This window comes from Empidonax traillii, unplaced genomic scaffold, assembly GCF_003031625.1.
Source record: "Empidonax traillii isolate 1590-97213 ecotype Southwest subspecies unplaced genomic scaffold, ASM303162v1 scaffold466:size1224651, whole genome shotgun sequence".
In the NCBI taxonomy this organism is placed as follows: Eukaryota; Metazoa; Chordata; class Aves; order Passeriformes; family Tyrannidae; genus Empidonax; species Empidonax traillii.
This window is the reverse complement of record NW_020955659.1, coordinates 752,827-763,786: the sequence shown is the minus strand read 5'-3', so window position 1 is coordinate 763,786 and position 10,960 is coordinate 752,827. Positions and strand designations below refer to the sequence as shown.

The following is a 10,960-nucleotide window of genomic DNA, read 5'->3' as shown; positions in this document are numbered from 1 at the left end:
AAAAAAAAAAAAAAAAAAGGAAAGGAAGCCAGGACACAGCATCAATACTTCAGCAAGTGATCAACCAATTTTTTCCATTTTACTAAACTCAGGAATACTCAGAATTGCTCAGCATAAAAGAAAAAGTGTCAGAAAGTGTGATTGGGCAATGGAAGAGGAGACATGGGGACTTAGATTTAGCCAAAATGAACTGCTGTGGTATGCTACATTACAAACAAAGATTAAAATAGCGGATTAACAAAACATTTTCTCTGTTCTAGTCCACAATTTCCATTTATTAACTTTTAAAGTCTTATTGACCTCCAAAATACTGCTTTGACAAATTTCATAAAATGCGACTACATTCAGTCTCACGTATTTTAAGCTCAAGCATTGAAAATATGCTTGAAGAAATGCTGTGCTATTGCAAGCTCTGTGTTGCAGTTTGGAACTGAAGTTCTCCTAGCTGATATCAGTTCTTAGGAAAGTTCTTTGGACACCAATCACTGTTATTTTGGCTCTCTGACTTCTGAGAAAGGAGTCTATTTGCAATCTCTTTACCCACTAATTCTCAGACTGGCATAACCAGTGCAAATAAGTCAAAATTAGGTAGTGTCTTGGTGCCACTAATTTCTCTTCCTTCTGACCTGTGAAGTCCCACCATCTGCTACTACTCAGCAGAAAGAAAGCAGCATCTTTGTTTCCTTAAAAAGCATTTGCATCACCACAGGTGGCCAGGAGATAATAGGAAAACAGCCATTTTTATAGCATTTCCCATTCATGCTGTCTGTCTCCTTGTTTCCTTAGGGAAGCATTATTTCAGAAACAGATGACAGCTTAGGCAGGCATCACAACTACAAATCTCAAAAGGGGAAGTGCCTATTCCAAACTGTCAAACATGACTGTATATAAAATCACATCATAACACAGTAAAGAAAGATACCATTCAGAAGATGTCCATTTAGCTCTTTCATTATAGAATATGCGGAAACAGTTGATAAATTGAGAAGGAATTAACAGCCTTACTCAACACAGTAACAGCATTAAAGAAAAGCGCTAAAGATGTAGAGAGCTAGCCCAGTCAAAAAAAAAAAAAAAAAAAAAAAAAAAAAAAAAAAAAAAAAAAGATGAACATTTAGTGTGCATTTCAGGCACATATGGAGGAATATATGGCTGGATAATATCACTGGGAAAAAAAAGTAGTTATTGGACCCTTCAGAGTGCAATAGAGATTGAGTTCTGAAAATCTGAAATGGGAAGTCATAATTAGGGAGTATACCACCACAGTGTATAGTAATTGCAGCTACTGGATAAAACCGAGTACTGTCAATATTTCTTAATAACACAGAGACTCTAAATAAAGTTGCCTTGCATTGATAGGAAAATTCCAGATTCTTTCATTAGTGGTGAGCACTATAAATTCTAATTCAAATGTTAATCTCTGAAGATAGCTGTCTTACATCTCCTGTGATACATTATTAACAGAGGAGCTAAGCAGGAGATTAGATTTTTTTACTTTTGAAAAACTGTTATCCTTCAACAGGTAGTTGCAAAAACTTGCTTGTGGTTACATTCTTACCACAGATGCCCCATTTAACAATCTCACATTTATTTTACCCTAATAGGATGGTATAATGTGGTAAAATGCTAAAAAGCATAGGATTGCAGCTGCACTAGGTATGGCAAGGAAGGTGTTTCTCTTCTCACAGCTAAAAAGTGACAGGACAAGAGCAAATGGCCTCCAGCTGAGCCAGAGGAGGCTTAGGTTGGATATTAGGAAGTTTTCTGGACTAAAATGGTGATTAAACATTGGAACAGGCTGCCCAGGGAAGTGGTGGAATCACCATCTCTGGAAGCATTCAAAAGGATTGTGGCTGTAGCACGTGGGGATATGGTTTAGTGGCTAACACAGTGGTGCTGGAATAATGGTTGGACTTGATGACCTTAGAGGTCTTCAGCAACCTTAACAATTCCATGACTCTATGATTTGGGACTGAAAGAGTTTTTCACAAAGCATTAATTTCTTACATATCATTCAGTCAAAGGATTATTATTTTTTTTATTTGAATCTTTAGAAACCCTGTTAAACAACTCCCAGTTACTAAAAGGGGAAAAACATAAATGACAAGCAGGTAATAACTATTTAATAGGTAAGCAATTTTTTCACAGGACATGTTCTGTGTAGGCTTTCACTAATCCATCTTTCCATAAGTTGCCCATTTACTTGCTAGACCTTTTTTTGATTATTATTAATTTAAAACCTCTCTTTTTCTTTCATAAAATACTAGCAGAAGAATGAAAGACTAAAGATAGCCTTATGAGTAAGAATTCATGACATACATGAGGCAATAATTAGCAACCTCTCCATGAAACAGGAAACTAGCAATAAAGGCAATGTATTTCTAGACAGGGAACCTGCCACTGAACATTTACTTACTCTTTAAGATACTCTTTACATTTTAAGAGTAGGTAGGAAAATCTATAGCAAAAGCTTTCACTGCTTCTCAATAGCAAACATCTTAAAAACTCCAATCCTGTCTTATTTCTCTTACTTTTAAAGCTTTGTTCAACTTTTATTTTTCAGACTAATCTTTGAGCATCTGGCACCATCTGTTCAAAAGAAATAATTGATAAAATGGGCCAAGATTGAACATGCAAGTTTTATCATAAGATCTTAAAAGAGTTCTAAAGTTTCTTTCCTTTGGACTATAACCTGAAATTTGAAAAAAAGGTCAGAGATACTTCATAAACATGCCATCTCCAATCATCATTAATATCTATCCAAACACCTGAGTAATTTATAAGTCTGTGGAAACTGGACACTATCCTTGGCATAAATTTGATGACAGCTGCTAGTTCTCTGAAGATTTGTGCTTTCGTTTGGCATTTGTTGATCCTTTATGTTTGCCATATACTAAAAAAAGAGTAAGCATTATACCCACAAAGCACAGATATACCAGAAACACAAGTGCTAAGAATTTAATTTAAACTGGCTTTCAGGAGCCACTATAATACTACACTGAGAAATGAAGAGCTGTAAAAGTTGTCTTTACTTTTAATACACTGCTTCATTGGAGTCAGACAGTGGGGATCCTAAAAGAAATTTAAGAGGGCACGTACCACTATGTAATGTCCCACACTGAAGCCTAGAATATCTTGGGAGAAATAAAAAACAAACAAACAGATGTCTTGTACATTACTGAGAAAAGAGACACAAGATTTGGGTACACATTTCTAAGACAGGGAGAAGTAGAGGTGACCGCCAAACATGAGAAATAGAGAAGATAAGAATATAGTCAGAATGTGCAATTACAAACATTTCAAGACAGCAGAGAGTTAAATTAAATTCACTGTTAAATTAAATTCACTGGAGAACATCTAGAAAAGGAGATCAAAGTGAGAGAATAGGTCCTCTAAATAATCTTTTATATTCATCTCAAGCCATGAGCAATAGATTGTAGAGTGAACAAAACTTACTGAATTGTTTTCATAAACCATAACCTAACCTCTTCAAAAAACAAAGTCTGTGGGACCACACTTATGCAAGCATGAGGGGAATCATGGACTTTATTCAACATGAAAAAAAAATTATAAGCTAAAGCTCAGAAGTGCAGGGGATCAGTTACAAAAGCAGAAAAAAATGATTAAAGGAAGGACTTCAGGAGAAAAAAGGTTCACAATTCTGAAAAAAAAAAAAAAAAAAAGAAAAATAAGGAATGACCTAAGAGACTTTACAAGCACCAGAATAAGATCCAAATCAAAATAGCCAAATAAGGAACATTAAGATACAGGCACCATATCTAGATGGAGAAGAGAGGAAGGACAACAAGGCAGAAGACAAACCTGTCTGGGATCAGGACAGAGTTACAGGAGCTTTGTTGATGGTAGTTTTAGCTAAGTGAAAAATCAGCCAGACTGGAGGCGATCCAAGGTTTAACTGGGGGCGCATCTGAAGAACTCAGAGATGAAGGAAGAATATGGGACTTCCTCCAATTTTGGAGGAAGGTCAGAAAAGATGTGTTTCTTAGTTCTAGATAGGTGAAATGTAGGTGTTAATTAAGGCTAGTCTGATTCCTCTGTCTTTGAAATAAACAGATGAACACTAAAATCTTGTGCTGAGTTAAGCAAAAAAAAGAAACAAACCCCAAAAACCTTAAAAAGAAAAAAACCCCAAGTACAGACATGGAAAGAGGTGCAAAAGGAGACACAACTCACAGATATTACATGTCCTTGTTTTAAGTAATATAAAGCATCACTGTATTTTTTTCACACTAATTATTGTTTTATTTCTTACATAAAAATTAACATTTATTTCCTGTAAAATATTTTATTTACTCTAAGAAGTCAAATCAACCACGAGAAGCATAATTTGGAAGTTCTCAGCCATTAGAGTTCATACTGCCAGTTCTAAACATTTTCAGTTAGTAGAACGCGTAATGCATTAACAGATAGGTGCACTGTGGTCACCAAGGCTGAGACGGAAACATATTCCAAAACTCAGTAGCAGCAGCTCTCACCTTTCCACCATGTGGAATTCAGTTATTGAGGTAGCAGTATTCAAGACAGATGTACACTCCTTTCAAATAGGATGCATTACTTAGTTGGGTACACTGGGCTTTACACCTCTTCTGACACTGTTACAGGAGCGTGATCTATTTAGGGAATTTATGCCACAAAGCAGTCACAGATGTTGTGACATTTGTGGTTTACTGATAGACCGAGTCAAATTAAGATCACTGCTAGGCCAGCAACATCTTAAATTGCTGACTTTGACACACTGTTCACATGGCACTAGGCTACTACTAGGTCAATCCTGTTGGATATATATTAAATGAAAGATAACTAAAATAATTATTACTCAGACAAAGCATAGTATATCAGTTAACAAAAGAGCCTTTTCTGCTTTTTCACAAACTTTGAATTTGCTAAAATAGTATGCAAACACCAACAGTAACAGCCCCCTGAACAGATAGCCCAAAGGCACAGATTACACTGTGGTTGGAATTCCAGTAAATTTCCACTGATCCCTGCACTATTTTGTATCAAAAGTATTTTTGCAGGAGGAGGGGAGGGGGAATTATCTAGCATAGACATCCTCTTTGGGTTCTGTAAAATTTTGTGAAATACTATGTTCTGTTCTTCCTTTAATTTAGATTTTTTGTGAGGCAGCTATTGGATTGAAATCTTAGTAGTCCTGTAGAGTGCTTTGATTCAAAGAAGACAATGTGATGAAAAAAAGCGGATGCAGAATGTTATAGCAGACTAAGATATGAGTTAAAAAGTTAAGAAATCAGTGTATGGGAGAACCTTCTTTTGCTTACTTGGATACAAAAGTGCACATACCTGAGCTCAGAAAAATAGCTGGCAACTCTCCTAAGGGCAATTTTCATTAGAAGGACTAGCAGAATTCTTTCAGGAGGGAAAAACCATTAGTAAATCATGTCTTGCTTGGCAAAACAGACAAAAGATAACTTTTTCAGTACTTACATCAAATGTGGGTGTGCTTTGCTGGGCACTCTGATTACATGGCTCCCTGAAGCAGTCAGTGAATGGAAGCAAAAGACCCAGCGCAATAATGCGAGAGCATAGTTTTTCTGCTTCTTCTTGTGGTGCATTTTCTTGCTGGCTGAAGAGCTTTTCCAGCAGAGTTCGTCCTGTCAAGGTGATGACACAGATCAGTAAGAATTTGCAGCTTTTTACAGGACACAAATATTTAGGCATTACAATGTATACTGAAAATCTCAACTGTTATAAGTACAAATATTAAATAACTAAATAAAAAAAAAAAGAATTCTTAAGAAAAGTCTCTAGTAGTAAGTCTTTAATATAAAAAATTCCTACATAATAACGATAACTGATTTAGAACCTGATTAATTAGGATATTCAAGAAAATATCAATTGTGTTGGCTGCACTGTGGAGTAGGAACAAAAACCATGAGATGTTATTGTAGCATCAATTTGCTATTTATTTATATTATATAATTGTCCTGAATGGAAAACTGAGATATTACCAAGAAATGAAGCAACTTTTTCTGAGGACATCATCAAAGTTATTACAGAATTAAGTTTCCCAACTTCTGGAACATGCCTTTTTTTTGAATCATAATGATTTTCTTGAATCATAAAATTATTAGTCTTTGAGAGATTGTGTTGTGTTTCACTGGAGAAACTCTCAATAAAAGAATAATAACAAAAAAACTCTGATAACTATTCTGCATAAAACTGTATTTAATACAGCTCTAGAGAAGCAGAGTGCTCCAAACTAAAATGCAGTGTCACAAGCAGCAATTCAGAGAAGTAAAACTTTTAGAGAGTGAGAAGATACTTATTCCTCTTATATGGCCAGACTTCATGATCAAAGTGTTTTCTTTGTCATCTAACCAGAACATGAAAGGAGAGCTCATGTTATAAAGAATATTACTGGACGAAATATTAGTGGTTTGAAAGATCATTGTGCTTCATGCAGTTAGCCAGAAATAGACTACAAAAAATTAGTTACATACACAGGTTTCAGTAAAATCTACATTGTAAGAATATTAAATTGCTTGATTAGGCTGTAAAATATCAAAAGATAGTAAGGCAGATTTGCAGGATATCCATAGATTATACAGATCTACTGGAAGAGAAAAAATAGATGGAGTAATAAAGTTAATTTTGTGTTTGAGTATGAACTAGATGTGAATACAATTTGTACCTCAGTAAGTTTCTATGGTCTGTTTTTTCCACCCACTCACTCAAAGTCAAAGGTATTTTCCAGAAAAAATATACTAAACCACTTTCTTAATGCAGTATACTAATGATAATTCTACTGGTTTTTACAGAGAAATGAAAGATTTCTGATTGAATACTGATTTTATTAAAAACGTAACATTTCCCAGGCTTTCTGCACATACTAAAAAGATTTTTTTTCTTTTAAACAGCTGGTTGCAATTTTAAAAGGATATTGTAAATGACATTTAGCCCATAGTTTGTGGATTATTTTAACTTCATATGGCAATACAGCCTAAAATAAACAATACATTGAAATGTTGGAAGTTATTTCTAAGATTTTCCTCTCCACATCGAAAGATCTGATAATTTTCTGATTATTAATCCAAGTTTCCTAGTCCTTTATTAGACACAATACAGTACGTTCAAGGGCATAAGCTAGGCAATAATAAATTTTGTTACATTTGCTAGTTACTTTGCCTCTGTTCCTTGGTTATACCATAGGGTGTACTTATCCAAAGGTAAAGATACTTACTATAAGGTGGTGCTTATCCAAAACTGCTTATTCAACATATCCCTCTATTACAGTTCAGTTATTAAATCTTCAAAGCAATTTATTAATTGAAGATAGTCTTTCTTACTGATTGATATGCACTGCAATTTTCAACAATTTACCTACAGCTGTAGCATACAGAAAGGCAACAGTATGAAACCATAGTAGCAAAGAACAAATAGGGAGTTATCTGCCAACAGATATTTTAGTGCTTTTAGTAATTTTTTGTTTGGGGTTGCAGTTGCAAAAGCTTAGTAGTGCTGTAAAAGATGAATGAAAACCCCTAGTTACTGCCTCTCTTACTGCAATAAATGGATTCTCCTAGTTGTAACTACAGAGGTTAAACTGTATAAGCAATTTAAGAAAAAAATAGGAGTATAAGACTGGCATTACACTAGCACTAGGGGACCAATAGGTAGCATTTCTGCTAGTATTTCTGGAGCAAGGGACATCATATTACCATAGTATCACGTTCTGTCACTGAATAAAGTTCAGTCATGTGGAAAATGGTCTAGATAAACGAGGAGCCACAAGTGAAGATGAATGGGGAAGTCAATGCTTTACACTTATCTCAAATGCACAGAAGAAAAATAATAATGAAAAAGTATACCAAATGAAGGTCACTTTGCACACACACACACAAAATAGGGTTATGCAAGAAAACTAGACATTTCTTCATGCTATAATAAATATTCAAATGTTATCTATGACTTCTGAATGTCAGACTTGTTAGATTTCTTGTTTTTTGAAGTGGGGTAGTCTTTTTTTTTTTTTTTTTGGTGTGGATGTTTCAACATTTTAATAATCTTGCCATGTTTAGAGAGTCTTCTGCATATTCAGAATCAGAATAGTCGCTCCCTTTTGCTTTAACCTAATTAGCAGGAACAATATCGGTAAATTACAAAACAGGAAATGAAGTTCTTTTTTCCTTAATCCTCCCATTCATTTGCTAATTTTTATAGCACTTAACAGTCTTGCTGAAGTTCGAATACCTTATTCAGAATCCTAGCTGCTATTCAGTTGCAGTTTAATTTGTATAGCAGTTATTAACTGTTGTCTAAAAATACTTTAGCATTCAGGCAATGTAAAATAAGTATATATGTAAAAAAAGTCATTCATGTACTTAAGTAATGGAGAGTACAGTAAGTTAAATTGTGTCTTTTTTTAATCTGACTGAATCTGAAGTAGTCTTGGAATAAGTAGGATAGTAAAAATTATTTAGGTATGTTTGCTGGTACTTTTTAACCTGAAGGAAGTGATCACTTGATTTAAACTGACTTTACTACTATTAAGCCGTTCTTTGCATCAGTTATTTGTTGAGTCAAAAAAATAAAGGTTCTCAACAAAAAGATATTAGTGTTCATATAAAGCTATGCTCTAATGCAGCTTCTGTGTTCCTTTTAATTCCTATGGAGATCTGAGGACAGATACAGAAATTTAAATTACAGAAATACATTTTGTCAGTTCAGTTAATAGCTTTTACCAAATGCAAGATGAAAAAAGTTCAATTTTAGAAGCATAGAGAGATAGTTTCACTGTGAGAAGTTGTGGAAAAAAAAATCTCTGTATCAACAATAAACGGATTATATGTTCAAGGCATTTAGTGGGCAATATATACAGAACATACTGTTAAGTCATTGAAGATTCGTACATAACTAGCTAGGGCTTATAATCAAATTGAATGGTCAATTCAAGTGTAAGAACCACCCATCCCCCATTAAAGATGAAGAACAACCAAAGTTATAAAAAGGACAGAACATGTTTTTCTTAAAGGGGAATAAGGAGGTAAATCCTATCAGAAGAAAGTGTGTTGATACTTGATAATGTCATTCATTTTCTCAAGCAAATGCCGTGCTGTGCTGCAGTGCCTGGTGATGGAGTTGCTGTGCCACTGTAGTTTCAGCGAACAACATTTGAAAGCCCCCACTTATCGAGAATTAGCTCCTCCCTTGTTAAGGGCATCTTTCGCTTAAGTTCAGATGAAAAGAGAGTTGTCATTAAAGCAAAATCATTTCAGTTCCAAAGTCCTCTGTGGCCCAGGGAAGTGGGCACTGAATCTGCCCCAACTTTGCTGCTCTCTGACCCCACCTATGCCTGCATTGATGGCAAAGTAAGATATTTGCGAAGCAGCAGGAATCGCATTTGTGATTTTGATTCAGGGCATGATGAAGGCTATATTTTTTGTTTAGGTTTAGCAAAATACCTGTTTACCACCTCCATGGGCCTTTAACTACTTCTGTTTTGAACCAGAAATGGTTTGCCAGTACCCTATCTATTTGCACTACATGCAGTTGAAATTAATTCAAACCAAAATTGCTTGGTGTCTATAACATTTTACAGTCAATTTCATGCATAATCTCTGCATCTATATGCTAAAAAGCAAAACCAAAATCATGGTCATATTTAATGGATTGGCTAAATTCCAGTCAACTGGAAGATTTTGAGTTACAACTTTACATCTTTAGTTTATAAATGAATGTGGCAGCAACAGCATTTGACCTCAGAAACCACTAATCACCTCATATTCATAACTTAAAAGAGGTGATTCCTTCAATAGATGAAGATGTTTGCAAATAACCTGGAATAATTAAATGATTAATAGTTTCATAATTATTAAATGATCACTGATTTTTGCTACAGGGTTAAATAGAGTGGTTAGGAGTTTCTCTTGGTGCCTTTACTTGCCGTGAAAACAGTAAAGACTAAAATCATATATCTCTCAGTCTCTGTTTTTCCTGGAAAGTTAAATTCCCATTTTTCATGTTTTAAATGACCTTTCTTCCCAGAAATCCCAGATGATGAATTCCTGAACCTAATTCTTACCTTTCCCTTAATTAATTTGGTGAGGGAAGGAAGGCACATTAAGTTTTGAATTAGACAAGAACTGCAGCTAGGCTTTTCTGATAGAAATATAGAATTTTGAAAGCATGTCCAGTACTGTCTACAGAGAAATGCAAGTAAATCCTAACTCAAAGAATTCACCTTAGAGATCTTTTCCTCTATGACTTGCTTACAAGACAAACCTTTCAAAGAGCTACAAGGTGAGCAAGAAAATCCTTAAGAAATAGCAATATCATGAAAATGTTTTTAGCTTTGAATCTGCTTAATTGTTGGGGGGAGGGAGAGACATGAATGGAAGAAAGGATCAGAAGAAAACTACAGTAGTCATAGTCATACAAAAAAAACACACACATGCACTGAGGCACTGCACTACAGCAGAGCTTACAATAATATTTCCCTGGGGATCTTGCTGTTATAACCTCACATTTATCTTTAAAGATGTGTGTCTTCTATCCTCCTTATGCTGGATTCATAAAAGCTTGAGAGCACAGCTGTCAGTGACCACCAGTTGAGACTAATGATCAAGACGAGCTATACTCCAAAAGCTCCCCCTTCTGCCGGTCTCGGTGATTCTCTCTCCTACCAACCAGAGCACTACATCAGACTTTCACCATTAGCTCAGCAGCTCCATCAGCACATCTTAACACTGGCGTCAGATCTTCCTATTTTAATTCTTCCTAATGCAGAGTGAACAGCCTCACTGGACTCCCTATTTATTCACCTCAAGGGTTAATCTGACTTATGAATGTACTGCTTACATCTTCAAAAGCTTAAATCCGCTTGCTTCTCTTTCTTTTCCCCAGGTCACGCCTTTTTTTTTTTTTTTTTTTTTTTTTTTTTTTTTTTTTTTTTTTTTTTTTTTTTTTTTTTTTTTTTTTT

General features: G+C 34.9%; 1 protein-coding gene across 1 annotated transcript in view; it reads right to left on the bottom strand.

Moving 5' to 3' along the window:
• FMN2 (formin 2) overlaps window positions 1–10,960 on the bottom strand; it is a 183,902-nt gene that overhangs the window by 136,018 nt on the left and 36,924 nt on the right. The window contains exon 3 of the mRNA XM_027895764.1: window positions 5,467–5,633. Coding sequence (XP_027751565.1) covers window positions 5,467–5,633 — 167 coding nt within the window. The remainder of the gene's footprint in view (window positions 1–5,466; window positions 5,634–10,960) is intronic.